Source organism: Mya arenaria, chromosome 16 (genome assembly GCF_026914265.1).
Source record: "Mya arenaria isolate MELC-2E11 chromosome 16, ASM2691426v1".
Classification (NCBI taxonomy): Eukaryota; Metazoa; Mollusca; class Bivalvia; order Myida; family Myidae; genus Mya; species Mya arenaria.
Genome location: NC_069137.1, coordinates 21,669,044 through 21,692,238, shown reverse-complemented (window position 1 = coordinate 21,692,238; position 23,195 = coordinate 21,669,044). Strand labels below are relative to the sequence as shown.

The 23,195-nt window shown below is 34.1% G+C and overlaps 3 protein-coding genes across 5 annotated transcripts in view; all 3 read left to right on the top strand.

Moving 5' to 3' along the window:
- Positions 1-23,195, top strand: part of LOC128222009 (RB1-inducible coiled-coil protein 1-like) — a 52,223-nt gene that overhangs the window by 11,358 nt on the left and 17,670 nt on the right. The gene's annotated exons all lie outside the window — the stretch shown is intronic.
- On the top strand, positions 550-9,398 carry LOC128222011 (putative DMBT1-like protein). Its single transcript, XM_052930744.1, has 3 exons — positions 550-767; positions 5,948-6,074; positions 7,509-9,398. The coding sequence occupies exons 2-3, from the start codon at positions 5,958-5,960 to the stop codon at positions 8,697-8,699; spliced, it is 1,308 nt and encodes a 435-aa protein (XP_052786704.1). The 5' UTR covers positions 550-767; positions 5,948-5,957; the 3' UTR covers positions 8,700-9,398.
- Positions 15,185-23,153, top strand: LOC128222008 (uncharacterized). Of its 3 annotated transcripts, none has more exons than XM_052930739.1 (4): positions 15,185-15,698; positions 16,736-16,849; positions 17,730-17,798; positions 20,550-23,153. In XM_052930739.1, the coding sequence occupies exons 2-4, from the start codon at positions 16,736-16,738 to the stop codon at positions 22,650-22,652; spliced, it is 2,286 nt and encodes a 761-aa protein (XP_052786699.1). In that variant the 5' UTR covers positions 15,185-15,698; the 3' UTR covers positions 22,653-23,153. The 3 variants fall into 3 exon arrangements, with proteins under 3 accessions (XP_052786699.1, XP_052786697.1, XP_052786698.1); XM_052930737.1 differs by lacking the exon at positions 15,185-15,698 and adding an exon at positions 16,309-16,382; XM_052930738.1 differs by lacking the exon at positions 15,185-15,698 and adding an exon at positions 16,345-16,454.

Sequence of the window (23,195 nt, the reverse complement as noted above, 5' to 3'; positions counted from 1 at the left end):
GTCTCGACTTACTATATAACCGCCGGAATACAATAACAGTTCTACTTTTAGCAGAGAGATTTGTGTTACTTATCCAAATGAACCTTTTTATACGTGTTATAGTAAACATGGATTAAGAAAAACAGTCGACGCCTCGTTATTTCAGTGTGCCATAGATTTACCAGATTTGGGATGAACCTGGGTTTTAAAAATGTACAGAATGAACCAGAAAGCATTTTCTTAAATGTGCCGATCTATCTCCAAAATTAGCGATCTGTCCTCCTCGGAAACCAATAACAATACCTTTCATTGATCAAAACAGGGTTTCGAATGAGATTTGCACAACAGAAAACGGTATAAAAAAGAAGTTTTGAAGAATAAAGTGCATTGAGTAAGTCGGTAAGCCTAGTAAGAAAGTGCATTTTTTAATACAGACATGATTTTTTATTTAAACAAGTGACATCGCAAACAAGCAATTGCTTTTTATTCGGTGCACAAGGTCTTTAAACATCGTTCAAATAAAAATACACAATTTAGTTGCATCGAATCGAAACGTGTTTCACCCGAAACAATGACCAGGAAACCTCGACTCACCTGATATTACTGCCCTTGTATTATTGTTTTCGACTTCCGCAGGATTTCAAAGATGACACTGTAACATCACAATTTTGGAAAGGGCAAAATGACCGAATCCGACGAGCTGCCATCGCTGTACCTATTAGATCACGTAACCAGATAAGACGAGTCGAACTAGTTGGACTGGTCAATTGTAACGTTTGTCCATTTAGGTAAGGGGATTCACCTTAATGTTGCATAATTCTCAAAATGACTTCAATTTTATAAAACTTTATTTCTTCACGATTGATGACTTATACCGACCCCTAAATGACTTTCATATTCTATATCAAAAGCGTTTTATCATATACATGTACATAATAAACTTAGAAATGCTGCAGTCTACCGTTTTTAAAATATCACTAATTTGGATGATGATGATGATGATGATGATGATGTTGATGATGGTGATGGTGATGATGGTGGTGATGATGATGATGATGATGATGATGATGATGATGATGATGATGATGATGATGATGATGATGATGATGATGATGATGATGATGATGATGATGATGAAATGTTTGTTTCAGTGTAAGATCGTTATCTATTTACACCGAGTGAGAAACAAGAGCGATTTTAGATTGTTAAGTTATTGCTGGTTAATTCTTCATACAATGTTGGCAACATTGGAAAAGGTATTATGCTGATAAATAATGTGTTAATGCAATTGCAGAAAAGGCAAAATTGATATTTATAGCTTGATATATATATCGGTTTGTGTGTTTGTCTTTTATTTCATCTGAAATCGAATGTGTATTAACACATCGTTTAAGGCCTTTAAAGCTTGTTTGTAATATATTGCTATACTATTTCGATATTCCTTCTCCACCCTTTAAACCGATGCCAACAAATATGGGTAAACCAGGCGTCCAAAATTGACAGAATTTGACAAAGGAGACTTTCATTGCATTTTTCACAGAAAATCGCTCCAATTTAACTGATAAATCTGTACAAACTACCGGAAAGCATATATCAAACATTATTCTAAACTTGTTGGGCTTATAAACTATGCTTTTTAGAAATAAAATATTACATACTAGACCAATAATCCGGTCAAGTCTTGGAAACGAGCGTTCTTGATATCTCAGAAACACGAAAATATTTGACAGTTGGTAAACAGGATATGTCGGTTAATTTATTCAAGGCTGAATCAGGTAAAACCCGCATGCACAGTGCAAATGATAACTGTGTTGTACGAATCTATCTTGGCTCCTAGTAGTGAGAAATGTATATTCTAAGGTTAGGACTAGAGTTACGGTAAAGGCTGTGTTTTTAGCGAGATTCCGCTGAGATAAACAAATGTTCTTGTAATTTCGTGCATTTTTCGAGCATTCTTAATTCTAAAAATGCTCGATACATTTTTATTTGAAGACAGAACTTTCAGTGAGCACGTGGGTATTAAATTATAAGGAAATAAACAAATGGTATTTGTAAATGCTTTAATCAAATACTTCCACGTGATCTGGTTTAAACCCCCAGTAAATTTACATTTTACTGCGCGTTCCAAGGCAGTATCTAACACTTGATAAACATACATAGTTTTTTTATATTGTATATATGCACTGAGTTGTTTGTGATTTTTTGTTTTTGTGTTCTATGTCTTTGGTGTTAATCATGTTCCATTTAACGGGGTTTATGTTTGAACTTTTGGCTACGGAGCTTGTTTCTGTACTCACTGCACTGATGCTTATAATCAATTTTAGTTCGTTTGTAAAGGCAGCGAAACGACAATGAGCTGTATTATAGAATAACTTAGCACTGGTGTTTATATCCAGTTTGACTTTTTAGGCAGCGAAATGAGTATATGCTGTATTATGGCATAACTTAGCACTAGTGTTTATATCCAGTTTGACTGTTGAGGCAGCAAAATGAGTATAGGTTGTTCGTGGGTATAACTCATTTTTGAGGCTTATATCCATGTTTTAGCTTGTTTGTAAATGCAGATAAATGGGCATTTTGGTTTTTACCTATTTTAAAAATTAGCTTTAGGGTGGTGGGGGTTCTCAGCTATGGTCCTTCAACCAATTGGTGCTTGTTTGTGAAGGAAGCGAAATGAGAATTGGCTGTTCTGGGGTATAACTTATCATTGGGGCATATATTCAATTTAAGCCCGTCAGTTAAGGCAGAGAAATGGCTATATGGATATTGGCTGCTTTGGGGTATAACTTAGCACTGGATACTTTATGAAACTGTACTTCATATGGTTCAATCATATAACCGCATTAGTGCTTTACATAAGAACATTAATTGGGAGAGTCGGGTGCGTAAACAGTCAGAGGTCTTCACTTAAGATAATTTATGGAGGAAGTCAAGCACATGTTCCATTGGAGCTATTAACTTTAGATTATTGATTGGGAGAGTCGGGCACGTAAACCATTAGATAACTTCCTATTAAATAATTCAGTTTGTACGTAAAAAACCCAACGTAGCTTAGGAAAACTCGGATATATCATGTGAATGTTACCATGAAACAGTGCTGCCATTTACAAATTACCTAAACAAATCTCATATAAATTATACTCCCAGAAAACAGGTTGGTTGGTTAATTTATTGAAGGTCTACACAAAACCAGCACGCGTTCATCATGCCTTCTTTTAAGTCAGCTCTCACGAAACCCACATGCAGGTTAAGATGCAAAAAGAATCGAACGTTCTCATAAAAAGGTACCCTTGAATTAACGTTAAAATGAAATATACTTAAAACTGCTTGACATCAACATTGAAATTTCAATTATACGATTTATTGAATCATTAAACAACGTCGCTAGGATAATCATATGGTATTCAATCGAAACAAATATGTGTTTCTGAACCAATGATCGATAGTTTTCATCCTCAACAACACCGTCAAATCGTTACTCTATGCTTCGTTTCGTTTATTGCAGCTCAAATCCTACCCTTCAAGCCGATGTCTGCCTGTCCCAAGGCTGCATATATATCAAGCAAAATTTGTTGCTGCCGTTTCATTGCTGAAAAATTTCACTTTCTCATATACACAATTTGTTTTATTTTGTACTGGAAATAGAAATTCAACTGTGCAACCGTCATCAAGGTAAGGGTATTAGTGATGATAAGTTTTAGTTTTCATTTACTGGTTTTATGTTAGTTAAAGAGAATTTATATGGGAAAACATATTTTTTACAAAATTAAAGAAAAGCTGCAATCAGACTATTACAATCATCCAAATACATTTACTTATTTGCTCAAGGGTTAAAATACACGATTATGCATCCGAAAACACTTAATTTATTATTATTTTACTCTATTATTCTGCAATTTCAAAAATAAATACATTTATAGTAAACCAAAACATGGGTTTAGTAGGGTTTGAACCCACGCAAGTAAAGTCGATAAAATTACTAAACTCTGTAAGCTCCTTCGGGCATTCAACATACAAGTATTGTAGTTTTCTGAAAGTTCATTTGAAATATCAGACCTACAAGTATGTTAGTTCTCTGAAAGCTCCTTTGAGGTATCAGACCCACAAGTACTTTATTTCTCTGAAAGGTCCATTGAGGTACCAGACCAACAAGTACTTTATTTTTCTGTAAGCTCCCTTGAGGTATAAGACCCTCTAGTACTTTATTTTTCTAAAAGATCCATTGAGGTACCAGGCCAACAAGTATGTTAGTTGTCTGAAAGCCCCATTGAGGTATCAGACCGACACTTACTTTATTTCTCTGAAAGGTACATTGAGGTACCAGACAGACAAGTATGTTAGTTCTCTGAAAGCTCCATTGAGGTATCAGACCAACAAGGACTTTATTTCTCTGAAAGGTCCATTGCGGTACCAGACCCACAAGTACTTTATTTCTCTGAGAGCTCCATTATGGTATCAGATCCACAAGTTAGTTCTCTGAAAGCTCTATTGAGGTATCAGACACACAAGTATGTTAGTTCTCTGTAAGCTCCATTGAGGTGTCAGACCCACATGAATGTTCTGTCTCTGTAAGCTCCATTGAGGTATCAGACCGACAAGTATTTTAGTTCTCTTAAATCTCCATTGAGGTATCATACCAACACATATGTTTGTTTTTTGAAAGCTCCATTGAGGTTTCAGACTCACAAATATGTTAGTTCTCTGATAGCTCCAGTGAGGTATCAGACCAAAAAATATGTTAGTTCTCTGAAAGCTCTTTTAGGTATTTGACTGACAAGTAAGTTAGTTATCTGAAAGTTCCATTGAGGTAGCAGACCCACAAGTATGTTAGTTTTTCTGAAAGGTTTAATGAGGTATCAGACCAACAAGTATACTAGTTCTCTGAAAGCTTCATTGAACTATCAACAAAATTATGTTGTTTTTCAAATAGCTCTATTGAGGTATTCACTCACAAGTATGCTATTTTTCTGAAAGCTCCATTGAGGTTTCAGACCCAAAAGTATGCTAGTTATCTGAAAACTCCATATAGAGGTTTCAGACACACAAGAATGTTATTATCTGAAAGCTCCATTGAGATATGAGAGCCACAACTATGTAAGTTCACTGAAAGCACCATTGCTAAATCTCTGAAAGCTATATTGATGTATCAGATCCAAAGTAAGCTAATCTGAAAGCCACATTGAGGTATCAGACTAATAAGTATGCTAGTTCTCTGAAAACTCCATTGAGATGATATATTGAATGATAAAAAATGGTAGTTTGAATGACTCATATCCAACACTTTGGCCATTTGATCACTTTATAGACTCAAACGAAATTCAGACTGATGCTATAAGCAACATGCCCCAACCGTCGAACAAAGCTCAAGTGCAAACGTTCTTAGTAATGGTTATTTATCTTTCAAGATACGCACCAAAATTGTCAGAGGTTACCAGTCCTTGACGAGAGATGGTGAAACAAAAATGAGTTTTCATGGCGAAAAGCACAAAATGAATCATTAACAAGGTGAAAGAAATTATCACCAGACCAGGTCTTGTACTAGGTAACTACGATCCAAAGAATCCTTTAATATTGCAAGCAGACAGTAGTCGAACAGGAATAGTTTCAACGTTGTTGCAGACTATAGCATATGCATCAAAATCATTTACTTCAAGCTAAACGAATTATGCGATGATAGAGCTAGTATGTCCCGGCCATAACTGGGTTTATGGAGGTAAGCTAATAGTTGAAACGGACCATATGCCGCATATACCGATATTCATTATATATTGATTATTTTTATTCGTTTTTATTTTATTTTTTCCTTCCTTTTCTTTCTTTCTTTCTTTCTTTCTTTCTTTCTTTCTTTCTTTCTTTCTTTCTTTCTTTCTTTCTTTCTTTTTTGATTTTTTTTTAAATTTTATATTTTTTATCTATTTATTTACTTATTTATTATTATTTCTAGTATTTGTTTGTTTATTTATTTCAGATAAGACGTCATGAGATCGATCCTGCTTTTTCTGACGTTGTGCTCGACAGTCTTTTGGCCCATACAGGGATCACGGATTGGGAAATTAGAAGATGAAGTCAAAAGTCTTCGAAGCTTCGTATACAGCGTAAGCATATTCGCCTTTCAATATGTGGCCTCTTCCAAATTAATATGTGTAACACATGAACATTAATGCAAGTACTGTATTGGACGTTCCGTTATTTCATTGGAAATAATTATAATTAAAAAATGGGATAATAGTTTTTGTCCATGTAAATGTTAGAAACATATTAATTCATGTACAATATATCATAATTATATATAATATATCAATATTTATTATTTTATATAATATATATTCAGAATACCATACCAAAGTAAGATACACAATTGGAAATGATGTCATATTGTTTGGCTTTCCAGTTATGCGTTTACTTTCGATTCTAATCTCCCAAAATGCCGAATAGTGCGAACATACTTAAACTGTAGAACTCTTTAATTTTGCGTTTTATCTATTTGTGTCAATTTGATGTGGTCTTATTTCGTTACATCTATATTAACTAATAGGTAAAAGTTGTAAAATAGTTTGCTACAGTTTATGCCGCATCGTGATTGATTCACAAGAAAAAGCGAATAACCGTTTTGCTCAGAAAAATATGTGTTTATGGTGAGCGTAAACCTTTTTTGAAAACATCCAGTTCTTTTTAAGTCAGCGGTCCATCGATTTTTTACCGGTTCGGACCTTTCCAAAATTATCGTATAACGGCGAAAATTTGTTGAATGTGCATTTTTGCTTGGTTCAATAAAACATACCAAAAGCGCTTTAAAATATTGAAATGTTATATAAATGTTTGGTATAATATAGGAGATATACGTCACCACTTCGGGCCATATGGCATTATACGGACCGGTCAGTTAGCCCCCGAAGGTAAATGGCGCTTGGCGTTACATCTGCGGGGGCTGACTGGTCGAACCTTGTATGACATTTGGGTGTACAATATTTCTTAAATATAGTTAAGACAATAATTGTTGCTTTATTTTGATTGAAAAATGACGTGGATATAATCCGGATTAACTCACGTCCTTAATAACGATTAAATCGATAAAAAAACTTTTACTTTTATTTTCGTCCGTTACCCTTTAAGAAAAAAAAACAATGTTAGCGATCATAGAGCTTGGAAGACAAATCAATCACTTCACTTCTTGTACTGAGTAATTTATCTAATACTTGGTGCGATATTCTGATTAAAAATCAATTATTTGATGTGTATAAAAAATTAAAGAAATTATTATTAGTATTAATTTCAATGTAAGAATGAAATATAGGTCACCTTGTGAACACCAATTAAATTCGAGTGACATCTTGATTAAAGTGCACATTCAGTAAAATAAAGTAATTTATTTTTACATTTTTTAAATAGAACAAGTGTCCTATATGTAATCTATATTTTAATAATCACCAAAAAAATGAAATGCAGAAATATGAGTTTATGAAAACTTCATCTTTGAAATACCGGAACAATGCTTTCGTTACATTTAACCTGTTACTTTATTTATTCAGGAGTTATCATCTATTCGACATGAGGTCAAAGAACTCGTCAACAGAGTCGACATGTTGGAGAACAATACGGTTACGCACGACCCGAGCAGTCTTAGCCAAGACATGTACAGTACTTCTTACAACGTTGTTGATGAGACTGGAGAAAATGGCAAGCAACTCGTACATGACGAGATAAACGAAGCAAGTCATGTTGTAAAGGCAGAGGTTCAAAATATGCGCAAGGCTTACGCAAATGACACACAGGAATTACATCAACTGAAGCATGATTTTAAGGTTCAACTGAGAGAGCTTGAACCAAAGATAACTAGCCATATGCATAACCTGACTGCAGACGTGCAACACAATATCGAGAACATTCATGAAAATATATCGCTGGCAAACGCTAATTTGTCAGAGTTCATGAATTGGTCTTTTACAAACGTTAGTATTTTTTCGGACAATGTCGAAATGGAAATAAAAACGTTTTTAGAAAACACCAGTCAACACCTTGCTTTACAATTTAATGAAACAGAATCAAACATAAAACAAAACATTTCTTTAACATACAGTCAGAATGAAAACAACCTTGAACGATTCATGGCAATTTCTGATCGAAATGTTAGTGAAATAATTTTAAAAGCAGACAACCTTGTCAGAATATTACGTAGTAACTTTTCGGACGTGCCGACTCAAATAATTGATTTAGCTTTAGAACTACAAGCAACTAAAAATGACATAAAAGCTATAGATGAGAGGCTGGGGAATACAATTGAGTCAAATGTAAGTGAATTAGAGAAAGAAATTGCTTCTTTAAAAGAATGTATATACAAAAAAATTACTCACGATGGTTATTATTACCCATGCGAAAAAAATGTACGTTTGGCCAATGCGTCTTTCTATGGCTCCAAGGGTGTCCAGGGACGGCTAGAGGTCAATCACGATAATAATTGGGAAACAGTTTGTGATGACAGCTTTCAGTATGCAACGGAATCTTACAACACAAACAACGTAGACGTGGTGTGCAGGATGTTCCGGTTCCGGGAATGTAAGTATGTGGTGGAGGCGGGTCTGGGTAAGGGCAGTGGAGACATCTGGATGGACCATGTGATATGCGGAGGAGGAGAAAGTAGCTTCCTAGAATGCCCTCAAATTGGGTGGTGTGTTCACGACTGTGGTCATGGTGAGGACGTAGGGTTCCGTATGTGGAATTAATTTACTGTAACCATAATATCACGATGGATGTGATAGAATGAAAATGTCATGTATTTGTTTTCCTGGATTTACTGACAATATATGATGAATTCTCAATTGCAATGTTGTTTAGTGTTTTGTTTATAATATCGGTTGATAATTTTCAAAAGTGCATTTAAACCAATGTTGTTAAAAAATAAATAAATAAGAAACAGAACAATGAGTGGTAATAGTGGATTGAAAGAGAATAACAGAACTTCCGCAGAGCACGCCAGAAAAGTAATTTTATGCATCGCCATGTTCTGTTTGTTTATGAAGATGCAACGAAAATGTGACCTCTTTATTACGGCTGTTTAAGTTTAAGCTGAGAACTTAGCTACGGATGCTCCTACAATATCATTACTCAAATGATATCACATATGATTATTATCGTCCCTAGACTCCTATAAGCAAGGATTTATGAAGAACAAACAATTGGGTTTACGCAAATGTACAATCGCTCGTACATCATCTGAGAATACCACGTGTATTTATGCAGCGAAAAAACAGAACAGATCAAAAGTCAAGTGGCTTTATTTATTTTGATGACAGGACGTCCGCCATAAAAAACAACAAAATGAATAGCCGTTATCTATGCAACCATATCTAAATCTTAATGTATTTATGTAACATCCAATTGTCCAAGTAGAGAAATTTAGCCAGTTTGTGAAAGAAACTTTAACCAAGCTATAACACTGTCAGTATGTTTATGGTGTTTTTTTATGTTTTATTACAATAAAGAGTTCCTTGTATTATATCAATAGCTCACAATAAGGATCGTTAAACATACGTCTTTATAAATATATACAAATATTTCTTGCATTTCCCTAACCTTCATTTCATTCTGTCCAAAGTTGATGTGTTTTTACATATATTCATGTTTTTCAACGGAACGGCACAACCGATTTCCTTAAACTGGTATTCCTTTATTTAGCTATTTATTAAGAATGAGTAATGAAAGTCTGTATCAGCTATCGAAGAGTATTAAATGTACTTCTTCGCAATTGCATATACACAGCAACAGCTCTTAAAATGGCATTTCCTAAATTCGTCTCCATGATTCAACCAGGTCTAAGAAAGTGCGTATTTTACACATCATATGTCAAATATTACAGATTAAACTATGCAACCTTTTTGAATGATTTAATTGAAAGCACTTCTAAACCGGTTGATAAAATATAAAAACCAACACATTGGTTACTTTGCGTAAAAAATAACTATAAAACAGCGAAGGAAAATAATGACTGATTATACTTCAGCTGTAGGAATAGCTTATTGCCGCAAACAATCCGGTTCGTTATAGAAATATAGATGCAGTCGCATATATTTTGCATTTTCAAAATAGGTGCGGTAAATCCGCGGAACGAAACACAAACTTGATGTTGCCTTATCGTAAGATTTGCAAAAAAATCACATATGCTATTTTTCCATGTTAGATAAACAAAATCACAAGTTTTAATATATGTTGATGTGCAAAATTTTAAACTGTCTTGGAAATGTCAGCAAAATATGTTTCACACCCTGGACGTGTCCCCCTCAGTCATTACTCACTATAAAGTTTTGGAAGTTTTATATCATACGTTTATTGTACCTGTTTCTACCTGGTTCTGGAGGGAAACTGTTAGGCCCCGAAGGCCTGTCTTTCCCCTCGATGTCTGTTTATGCGTTGTCTCCAGTCCGGTTTGGCATATTTTTAATAGTATCTTGTTTTGGATCTAATTAGTACACATTTTCAAGAGTAAACCTCTTTGCTTGCCACAGCTTATCTAACTTTGACTTAAATATAATCACATTTTTTTGCATTTACAATATCAACTGGTAAAGCATTCCAATTGTTTATGACTCTATGGGCGAACGAGTATAGACGAATGTTCTTATTAGCTCTTGGTTTGTGTATCTTGTAATTATGTCCACGGTTTGATGTGTTGGCTGATAAGGTAAACAAAGTAGCAAAGTCTATGTCATCGATGTGATCATTTTAAATACTTGTATGAGATCACCTCACAACCTTCTGTATTCTAGAGATGGCAAGCTCAGCTCACTCAAACGCTGCTCATATGGTAGATGAGAAATTTCCGGAATTAATTTTGTTGATCGTCTTTTACAGTTTTCAATAAACTGTTTAAGTTTCTTAAGACAAGGGTATATATCATATCTCCATAGTCAATATGAGGTCGAATGAGGGTTTTGTACAGCATCAGAAAGTTTTTTTGTCCACGTACACAAAATTTTCCTGAGAAGACCTATCAGGCTATTTGCTTTATTTACAGTTTTGTTTATGTTTGAGTCAAAACTGAAGTTATTTGAGAAATGTATACCTAAGTCCTTTTCAGAGACGTCTTTTTCGGTTTTAGAATATATGTTTTTGGAGTAAACAAGATGTATTCCGTGTTAGCATTTTTGAAGCCAATATGGAGAACCTTACATAATACCATAATAATATTTATATGAAAGCACATAAACAAGTATATTAGTACATTTAAACGTGAATCCCATTCAAGGGCATAGTGTCAATGCCAATGACACAGAACGGAAAACTGGACTTGCGCAAAACATTATAAAACTAATTATAATTTAACAAATGAAAGCTGCTCTGATATAAAAGTACCCACCTATCTGTTGGCGCAATATATCATAATTTAAAAGCCGTTTGTGAAATGATATTTTTACTTTGATTATTTCTTGGAGTTAAAGCTCATAGCCATGCCTAAATTATTAGACTTACGTGCTTTGAAGTTTAAAAACAAATGACAAAAACACCCATAAAGTAATGTTTATCACACATATCATACTTCCGTAACATTCCACTAATTAGCGTTTATAATGTTATAGGTCTCGCGACACAAATCTTTGTCAAGTTTATTATTTACAATATCAACATATCGTAGATTAATATAAATCTTTAAATGCATGATGCTGCTTCGGTTATAAGCTTACTTCTATTGCCATTGACTTATTACAACTTCATATGTCAATTGTTTCGATGTTTGATGGTGCTAGGCACCAACAGTTAGACTATTCGACATCTGACACAGCAATTAATGGTTGCTCTCCTCCTCATGCAATGTTTCGTATATCCAATCACCATTTCACTGCGCACAAAACTGTTAAATTCATTATTTTTATGATACTTGTGTACAGCCTTCGCTAGAAATTAAACATAGCGTGGCCAATGCTTGATCTCTTGAAATACAAATTGCTACGTGATTGAATTATGTGAAATGTTCGAATATAACCTGATTTGCAAAAATATTACGTTACTCTCTGCATACACCAACATTATTTTTTATCACTTGCGCCCGCACCATCTAAGAAAATAGTTTTGTTTACGAGCACTAATTTGTTTAGTAGAATGTAGCCTTTTCCCTTATAACCGTGTTATCAAAGCACCGACTAGTTCAATCATGCAGCCGCTTTAATTAGAGTCAATGAACAATATAGACCCGGATACAAGCGTCTAGATGATCGAAACTTAATTGGCAACATGAAAACATTTGTTACTCTTCCTGGTTCTTGAAAATAACGTGAATAAATGGCAATTCTACCACCATTTAAAGTTTGATTAAATTTTGGACAAATGTGTTTGTTTAATTTGGCTTCCGCTTAAAGTAAACGTATATATACTGGGCAAGAAGTGCTGAACTTCATCGTGAATGGCAGTAATTATCCAAAGTTTGAATTTGGTTCGGACATGTTTGACGGGAATTCGGATGACCGTTACCTTGAAAAGACAGTTTCGGATCGGTCATCTATACCTACTACACCTGTCCAGGTAAAAACTTCATGTGCGTATTTTAACTTCTTTGTTGTTAGCAAATATGATGCATGTTTTGTATTATTTGTTTCCTTCAAAATTATACATTTAATGATTTATGCATGTTTGTTTTTATTTTGCTACAGAGTATAGTGTTTATTTAATTCATATGCAATGTGTGGACAGTAATAGAAAAATAAAGTTTGGCCAAGAAACGAGCACCACCTTTCTTGTGTTATCATCAAACTGTTTAAGTAATGCATACAACATTATACTACAATGAACATTTATTTATAATATTGCTTATTAAAATTTCAGATTCCTCCGACGCAGCGGATCATGATATTCCTGTCCCCATGAGGCAACGAGGGCGTGCTTGTGGTGAAGGCCTTGGTCGCCGATGATTCAATGTTCGTGGACAGTAGGACGACGATAAAACCTAACCTGACTGACATTCCTATGTGCTTCATGTAATCCCATGAGTTTTACCATTCACAAAAAACAACATCAAACAAGCCGGGATTGTGTATATTTTGTAAATATTAGTCAAAAAGGATAAAAAATGGTGTCAGACTGTATGATTGGAAAAAGGTATTAATCACACTTTGTGTTGCGAATAAATGTTTGTAGATTGTTTAGATGTTCATGTGTGAAATTCATCTATATATGGAAATCATTCAAGTGTTAAATATTTATGCTAATTGGTTTTTGTCTATGAAAAACTATTGCATATAATTGTATTTTCTTGAAATATTTGTGTTTGTCATTTACCTGACCATGAAGAATTTAGGCAACTTTTAACTTCCGGTGGTATAATTAGGCACCGGAAAGCAGGGACATAATAGACACCTTCTGTTGCACTTACTCACTGACCAGAGCTGGTCAAATCTTTTTTCAAAACTCATTTTTGTAATGATTTTCCCATATTCAGGTGTGGTCAAGTAAAGGGCCATATTGAAAGTGTATATTGTTTTGCCTGTCCGATATTCAGAATAGGTTCTGGTAAGTCAAGTAATTACTAAGCCATATGTATGCAATCCAGTGTAATGATTAGTATAATTTATTTTGTTCTCCCATTTTTAATTTGCATTACCTTGCCAAAACTTCTAAGTGGATTGATTACACAATCTTTCTGAGGTTTAACCCCCATTCATGACTTTGAATTGTCAATACAAAATTAAATCTTCATTGAAAAATACTAAATGTACCAGTTTTAAACCGTAAATTCACAATAAGAGAACTTAAGCATAACTGTTAGTCAGATTTCCAGAGCTGTATTTGAATTTTTTTGTTTAAATATATTACACATAATTATAGACTTGTATTCTAACTTGAAAGCTTTAAATAAATTTGTAGGCTGGACGCAAATTAACTAGTTTAAATATCTAGTGATATTTATTACATCATCTTAGAAAATAAAACCATAATCAAACATAAAATACAAAAGCAAAAATAGGAATGCGATTTTTACATCAATTATTTCAAAAGCCTATACAATATTATGGAACATGATTCACAGAATCGTTAATGCAGCACCAATTTAAAGCTGCATCCACACAAATTAAGTGTTTTGACACCTTTTTTAGTTTTTGTCCTTTTATGAGCCAATTAGTGTGCAAATGTCTAGAAACCTGTGATATTAGACTGCTGACAAACATTAGTTCACGGTGTTCCATATTTAAGTTTGAGGATTGATGTGTTATGGCTTAAAGCGATACTTACGTTTGACAGAAAAATATTTCTTTTAGTGACAGTCACACACAGACAGTTACTGTTTTGACATTATTAATACAAATGATTTATCAGAATCGTCTGAATTTGGAATACATTCCTTCAATTTAGTCATAGAAGTTTACGTTTAACAGAACATACCTTTGTTTTGGAAAAACATACTATCGTTTAAAGCCATATATTTGTAAAGCTTTAATTTTAAGAATCCCCCCCTTACTACTTTGATATCAATTGCAAGGCTTTTACGAAAAGACCCAGAAGGGCTGTCAAGTTGTGAGACGGCAGCTTAAATGCTTTCTTTTAATGCTCCGAATGACAATTATTTTCAAGTTTTATACCTCCACCTGGACCTAATTTAAAAAGTGATGAAAAAGTGTTATCATGATGAAATTCTACTACCACGTTATTTTTTTAAATTTTGTCATTCTTTGTTGAGTAATTGTACAAACATGCACGAATATTTTGGCTATAAGCATTACTTGATTGTTGCATTATTGTCCGAATTACATATAGCACTACTATTACCACATCTGCGAATTTTATTAGGACAAGCCATGAATTCAGCGCCGGCTGCACCATTGGTACCATACTGCCCTCTGAAAGAAATTATACAACTGTAAATAAGTCAACTATTCCAGATACATTTAAATGCAGTCTTATTCGATTCCATTCCAGGATCTTAAATTGGCCTTTGATTTGTTTCTTTTTGAAATATACAATCTTATATTTACAAGTTTAGGCATTTTGTCGCTATTTTCACAATGCACCTTGGCCACATTCGCAAATGGTGAAAAAACTCTGAGCTTGTTGAAAATCCTCTGTATGTAAATACACATTTGTTTGAACATTTCAATAATGTTAATTATCCAACAAAGAAACCCACTACAGCGCATTTCGAGTTTGAGTCTAAACCAGGTGATAGAAACTGAGTATATTTAAATAAACAACGTCAACACAATTAGGACGTCATGGTGTCATTAAAGTGACATTATAATTTGGCGTAGAAATAATGGCATGCGGTTATCACAATCAGTTTGTATACGGTATTGATTAGAATAATCAATAGTGACATTATTAGGATACGCACAGTATATTTGCAGAAAAACATGGCAAGGAAGCAGCAAATGACAATTAGAAAATACGATGAAATGAATATCTTAAACGTTACAATTTATAAATAATTGTCACGACATTTAAAAATTAATTGTGGGTACGAAGATGAATTTGAAGAAGAAGAAGAAGAAGAAGAAGAAGAAGAAGAAGAAGAAGAAGAAGAAGAAGAAGAAGAAGAAGGAGGAGGAGGAGTAAAGGAAGAAGAAGATCAAGAAGAAGAATAAGAAGAAAAAGAAGAAGAAGAAGAAGAAGAAGAAGGAAGAAGAAGAAGAAGAAGAAGAAGAAGAAGAAGAAGAAGAAGAAGAAGAAGAAGAAGAAGAAGAAGAAGAAGCACTGAGCGGGCTACAATGTTTCCCGCCAAAAATATCACCTGATCCGTTACTGTAAGTAGTAGTGTATGTCCTTGTTTTTCAAATACATACAATTTTGCTGTTTCGTTTGTTTTGTTTTTTGAATGTCAACACTGAATAAAAAACGCCCTGTACAACTGTGTTACTAGTTTAAGAAAATATTTATTAATTAAAGAATAATACATGGTTGACCATGGTTTTCGGTTGATAATTGCCCCAGTGGGAAGAATTATGGCCCGAGGGGTAATATTTTCACTTGAAAAATTATCAACCGAAAGCCATGACCAAACATATAAAATCCTGTATAATATGTTTTGTCATTTGTAAATGAACTGAACAGGTTTTGAAAATTATTATGTTGAATGATAAAGGATTTGATTAGCATGAAGTATAAAAGTTTAAAAAATGAGACATAACTATATTTAGTATTTCATGCACTAATAACCTTTAACCATTGCAAAAAAATGTTTAACGCGTGATATTATCTTTAGATAAGGTCCTGCATAGTTTTGTCGACAATGCAATGAACTTATCTGCGGTAGTTTGTCGATATAATGAAATGTGATTCCTTTTTCCGATAAATCAAACATATCGTAAGGCATTTATGTATTGTTAAAGTCTAAAGATTAGAAAGTCTTTCTGATAAACAGCAGATATAGCACTACACTGTGGAGCTTATCTTGAATTTGTTAAAGGACTTTATCTTCAAAAGGAATGGTAAAATCCCGTTATTAAACTTTCTACTTAACGTTTTGGATTAATGGGTGTTAACATATTTCCAAATCAAAAGTAAGTCATTCATTCAACTATAATACGTTTAAATGGTTTGTGTAATTCACATGGCTACACTACGTTAGGGAAGGGTATACCAGGTGGTAAACAATTGTCGCTGCCACTCGTATTTATGAACGTAATATACATGTATAAGATGTATATACATAATAATCTTTCTGTAGAATTAACATCAGCATATTTGCTTATATCATTTTCGCTTTGATAATTTAGACAAATATTTTATAATTCAAAACAATATCAAAATAGAAAATGATATTTGATTATTTGCTTTCTAGATGTACAGGTTAATTGCTACAGTTGCCTTTGGGGTGACAGGATTGACACTATGTTATTTCTTGCACAAGTGGATTCGAAAAACAAAAGGACAGGACAGAACGAAAGATAAAATAGTAAGTACTGAAAGTTTAAGTGAACACTAATCGGACTACTTCAAGTCTGCAAAAAAGGAGCTACTTTAAATGAAAACATTAAAACAATATTATCGACTTATATTTTAGTATCTAACTATCAAGCATACCAAATTTCACCTCAATTCATGTCAAAATGAGCCTACTGTTACCTTATAATTTACTTGATATTGTTATTAGGCATACCTTCTCGCTTATGCTTTAAGTTGTCAACAATTACATCAATGTTATTCGTAACTAAAATTGACGATCACCCAATCTCAACCATTTATTACCTATCTGGTTTCTTATGTCATAAGTTTATCGATCAAGACCCACTATATTAATATGATCACGCTTTAAAATATTAAATTTACATTTATGATGAAGAGAATAAACAAGCAGATCAATATTTAACCAATAAACGTTGATTACAGAGAGTCTATGTGTATAACAAGCAGGTTTATAAATATAATCAGTATTTCGTCTACTTGATGTCTCAGTGTTTATTCGGTGTCTTTGAAATTGGCCGAATCATCGTTTTATATTGTTTGTAATTGTACTGTAAATCTATTAAACAATATTTGATAGGTTTACTACAAAACTGAATACTATTTTATTTAATAAAAACACAAAGTTTGTGGTCGGAAAAAGTATGAGATCAAATTCTTAAAACAAACAATCATTCCTTGCTTTGACAATACAGTTAATTTGTTTTGTTTTTATCACAAATATTTTACGATATTGAATTAGTGTTTCAACTATAAAATGAGAATGACAGCGAACTTTCGAAAACTCACAAGTTGAAATGTTATCTTGATAAAAAAGGCATCGGCTCAAAGCCTTGATCCGCCCCTCATGATGCAGCGTGTATTTTTTTCAGACGCTGCGCTACAACCATACCGAACAGAGGTACCCCGACAAACATCCAATGACTAGACAGAAGCACTCTGTAAGTTAAATGTATCAAAATGTCCAAAATTGTACTTGGATTTGATTTCGTGTACATATCAATACACACGTATCACTGTATACATACCTGTCTGTGTACGTGTGTTCATGGATCTTTCCTATGGCTAGTAGAATATTTGGCCAAAATGCGAAGTCGTGTCAGCAGTTTAACGTTAATTATTTGTACGGTAATTATAGCCATCAGATAAATTACATGCATTCAAAGTGTGTGCCTATATTGAACAAATAACAATCCGACTAGCAATGATAAAAACAAAATACTTCTCATATCATAAACAAACAGAGATTACTAGGTTAGTGTTTGATATAGATAAAGTTTATCATGCGATATAAAAGCACGAACCTTGGCGAGAATATTTTATGTTCGGGCGGACTATGATAAACTTGACCTATGTTTAACACTTACCTAGTACTCTATTTATCATATCATTCGAATCTGTTCTTAAAGAAATTTCAGCACTTTATATTATATGAACATAAATGTACTACGTATTCCATGCATTACCAATTAATCAATGCTACATGCTTCAACAGATATGAGTGTTTTTCATCCTGTCACTTGCATACAAATCGATCCAATTTCAAGGTGCCCTGTTAATTTTGCTTTATTAGGTTATTTCACCACTTGAAGTTTATCTACAGTCAGTTGGTCACATGACCGCAAACACTGATTTCTTTTCTATTCTGAAACGTCACAGAAAAACAAAACCATGACCTGTGTCTTGCGGAATACTTGTACAATATATAGTCAGTTGGTCACATGACCGCGAACACGGATTTCTTTTCTATTCTGAAACGTCACAGAAAAACAAAACCATGACCTGTGTCTTGCGGAATACTTGTACAATATATAGTCAGTTGGTCACATGACCGCGAACACGGATTTCTGTTCTATTCTGAAACGTCACAGAAAAACAAAACCATGACCTGTGTCTTGCGGAATACTTGTACAATATATAGTCAGTTGGTCACATGACCGCGAACACGGATTTCTTTTCTATTCTGAAACGTCACAGAAAAACAAAACCATGACCTGTGTCTTGCGGAATACTTGTACAATATATAGTCAGTTGGTCACATGACCGCGAACACGGATTTCTTTTCTATTCTGAAACGTCACAGAAAAACAAAACCATGACCTGTGTCTTGCGGAATACTTGTACAATATATAGTCAGTTGGTCACATGACCGCGAACACGGATTTCTTTTCTATTCTGAAACGTCACAGAAAAAACAAAACCATGACCTGTGTCTTACGGAATACTTGTACAATATATAGTCAGTTGGTCACATGACCGCGAACACGGATTTCTTTTCTATTCTGAAACGTCACAGAAAAACAAAACCATGACCTGTGTCTTGCGGAATACTTGTACAATATATAGTCAGTTGGTCAAATGACCGCGAACACGGATTTCATTTTATTCTGAAACGTCACAGAAAAACAAAACCATGACCTGTGTCTTGCGGAATACTTGTACAATATATAGTCAGTTGGTCACATGACCGCAAACACGGATTTATTTTCTATTCTGAAACGTCACAGAAAAACAAAACCATGACCTGTGTCTTGCGGAATACTTGTACAATATATAGTCAGTTGGTCACATGACCGCGAACACGGATTTCTGTTCTATTCTGAAACGTCACAGAAAAACAAAACCATGACCTGTGTCTTGCGGAATACTTGTACAATATATAGTCAGTTGGTCACATGACCGCGAACACGGATTTCTTTTCTATTCTGAAACGTCACAGAAAAACAAAACCATGACCTGTGTCTTGCGGAATACTTGTACAATATATAGTCAGTTGGTCACATGACCGCGAACACGGATTTCTTTTCTATTCTGAAACGTCACAGAAAAACAAAACCATGACCTGTGTCTTGCGGAATACTTGTACAATATATACTTGTTTGATGACCGTTTCACGTATCAGCCTTTTTAAAGGCATTTCTGTTAATTGATATTGACTTATTGTAATTAAATTAATTTGACCATAAACGTATTGGATACATTTGAACAGTATTGAGACTTTTTTGGCACATGTACTTTATTGGGGTTTTTTATATACAAAACTACAGGACAAATATAATAATAGGGTAATGATAGAGAAGGACACTCGCTCCTCCGCCTTGCCAGATAAACTTACTCTATCCACGGCAATATCCTAGTATACTCTATTTATAGATACTGCATTTTTATTATTGTATTGCAAATTCAATGCCATCACGTAAAATTCATATTATTCTCAACGAAATTGAATAATCTTCACGTCAGCATCACTATGTGGGTGACGTCATAAATCGTGACGTAAGATACACAATTGCAAGAAAATAGCTACCGCTTGGACAAGAAACCCTACCAGTTAAACTTTTCTTATTGGTTCGCTGCTTGATTATCTTGAGATGAACTGTATGATGTCGATAACATGTTCAGTGGGTTATTTGATTCATTTTTTTAATAAATGTATCATTGATTTACGAACGGTTAAATGTGTTCGAGGTTGGATGCTTTTTGACTTTGACGCCTTTGCCAACAAGATTGCAGTTTCATTATGGTCATTGGGTTTGTGACCATAAAAGTTAAAATGTTTAGTGCATAACATGTTAGTTGATTTGATTTGATAGAGAATTCATTTATAGTTTGTTGAAACTACATAGATTAAATGATATTCATGTATATTACAAGTGTACTAAGTAACATAGTGTATATTTTTTTACCAAAAGGGAAAATGCAGATGCAAGGCCCAGGACGCATATGGCTGGATGTCCCTCCGTATGTCAAGAGCACTTGACGATATTGGTGTAAGCTCGCGGATGATTAAGCGAAGGCGGGAATCCTTCTTGCGAAATGAGGCATTGGAAACAATTAAATTAAGAATGCTTGGAGACGATGTTACGTGTTTAAACTTTGGTAGTCAGTCAGAAGGTTCAACTACGCTGGGTATGAAATCAGACTTCGACTACCTTATATGTCACGATGAATATAATATTATATCTCATCTGGGCGACTGGGACGCTGGCAGAACAAACTTCCTTATGGTCAAAGAGGAAACTACACCACCACAACACTATTGGCTTCAGCGGATAAGACAAGACATACCAAAACCTGTCCGTTATATTGGACAGGCAGATGTTGTACACGACCAAGATGGCCGTATATTTATCCATAACAGAATTTGGGCAAATCATTACAAAGTTAAGTTCGGAAAAGATTTTATTAGCTCTGGCCCGTCAGTGAGTGCAACAGAAGATGTCGATTATGTCCCTGCTTTTCGATGTAAGGTTCTACCACCGGAGGTTGAAAGTTGGTTTACTCGTTCAAGGTCCGGAAAATGGCCAACAAAAGAAGTTTTTCAGGTTGCGAGAGAGTGTTCATGTTTTCTTGTACCGGATGGGCACGTTGAAAGTGTAAACGACTACATAGAATGGAGAATATCTCCGAATCTTATTGAAAGAGTTCTTGTATTTGGGTTTAACATTGTTCAAATGAAGTGCTATGTTACATTAAAAATGCTGAAGAAATCTGTTATTAAAAATCAGCTGAGTGCTAAAAGCAAATTAACTTCATTTCATTGCAAAACCGTCATGTTCTTTACAATGGAGAGAATACCTTTGTCAGAATGGAAAGAAAATAAACTTTTGGACTGCTTACAACATTGTTTTCAAACTCTTCAGATGTTTCTTAGAAAAGGTGTTTGTCCACATTACATTATAACTGGTGTTAATCTTTTTGAAGGAAAAATCACACGCATGGATCAACAGAAGTTGACGGAATTCCTGGAAAGTTTTTCATATTGTCCTTTATTTGTTTTACAAAAAATAGAAATGGACGATTTTGGAAGGCGATTATCTTTATTCCATGGTAATGATGATTTCGTGGATCATAGATTACATACTCATGAAAGTATTGCAGGAATAATTGCTTATGACTTTTTTCGAACAATTTACAAAACATGCCTTGAAATAATGAATTATCCCATTGAAGATATTTTAACCTTTTGCTTGAAAATACACGACATACATTTAACAAGCACGAGGTACGAACGTGAATTGATATCGATATATAAGCCATTTGTGTATTCTATGTTCGCCTGTATTGCTTCATCATGTTCCCTCCAGAGAGGAAAACCATTCAAAACGGAAATATTCCAACTTTTTGAAATAGCACTAGACACGGATGTAGCATCTAGCAGATTGAAATTAGCGTCTATATTATATTGTAAAGGAGATCTTTTAAGAACGGCGGACGTGTTAAATGACGTTGAACGTAGATTCGACGCCAGCGTCCAGTCAGTGTGTGGTTGCGGACGGGGTGTGCTATATGAGCGTCCTTCTGATGGGTTTCGTAAATATGCATTTGAAAATGATTACAAAAATATTGTACATAAGATCGCGTTCTGTGTGAGATTTACAAGAATGGAGGTCCCATGTGTACCACCATTTTTGCTGTATGAAATGAACAGGGCATTGAATGATGACATTAAACTTAGAACAAGAACTGAACATATGTGGATGGAAATGGCCGTAGTCGACGCCCGACCGTATCTTTTCTATTTGCAATATTTTACATACGGGGGCCTTGAAATGCGAGAAAAACAGTTACATGCGTTTCAAAATTTAGCGACATACGTTATGAATGTTGATAATATTGATGCTCTATATCATTTCGAAACAGCGTTGAACTTGTTAGGTCACGCGTATGAGATGGAGGGTGACTTGGATGAGGCCTTACACTGGTACACATCTTCAGCTGAGTATATGTCCGAAAACAATGCAGCCAACTGGCATATTAAGAGACTGACAGACACAACACAAGACAGATATTAAACGTTAATACTAGTGAAATTTTATCAATATACTTTCAAGAGTTCTAGATCGGCGTAATATTTTGAGACGTCAGGGACAACCGTTCATTTCATTTCCTAATAATAGCAAATCAGTGCAAATGTATTTGATCTATAAGAGGAACTTTTTGTATTGAAATAACTGACTTCTAAATGGATATCAGTTGATGAACTTAAACAATGTTCTATATGAAACCTAATTAACACAATGGAGAAAAGAAGATACCCAAAGTAATGCTGCAACATGCCAAAAACTTTAGATAAGCCTTACAAAACAACAAACTAAGTGAAGGATATTTGAGCATGGCTTTGGGTATTTATGGTGGTGTTCGGGAAATTTTATGTTTTGTGACATAATTCAAAACAATACTACTCAATTGTGCACTACTAAGTCTGTAAAATCGAATAAAAGTGTCTCCAATATCAATTTATTACATTAATTTAAAAAGCTTGCTTAATTCTGATAAATATTCATTTATACGGAATTTTCATAATTATACACTCTATAAGAAATCTCTGAAACGTT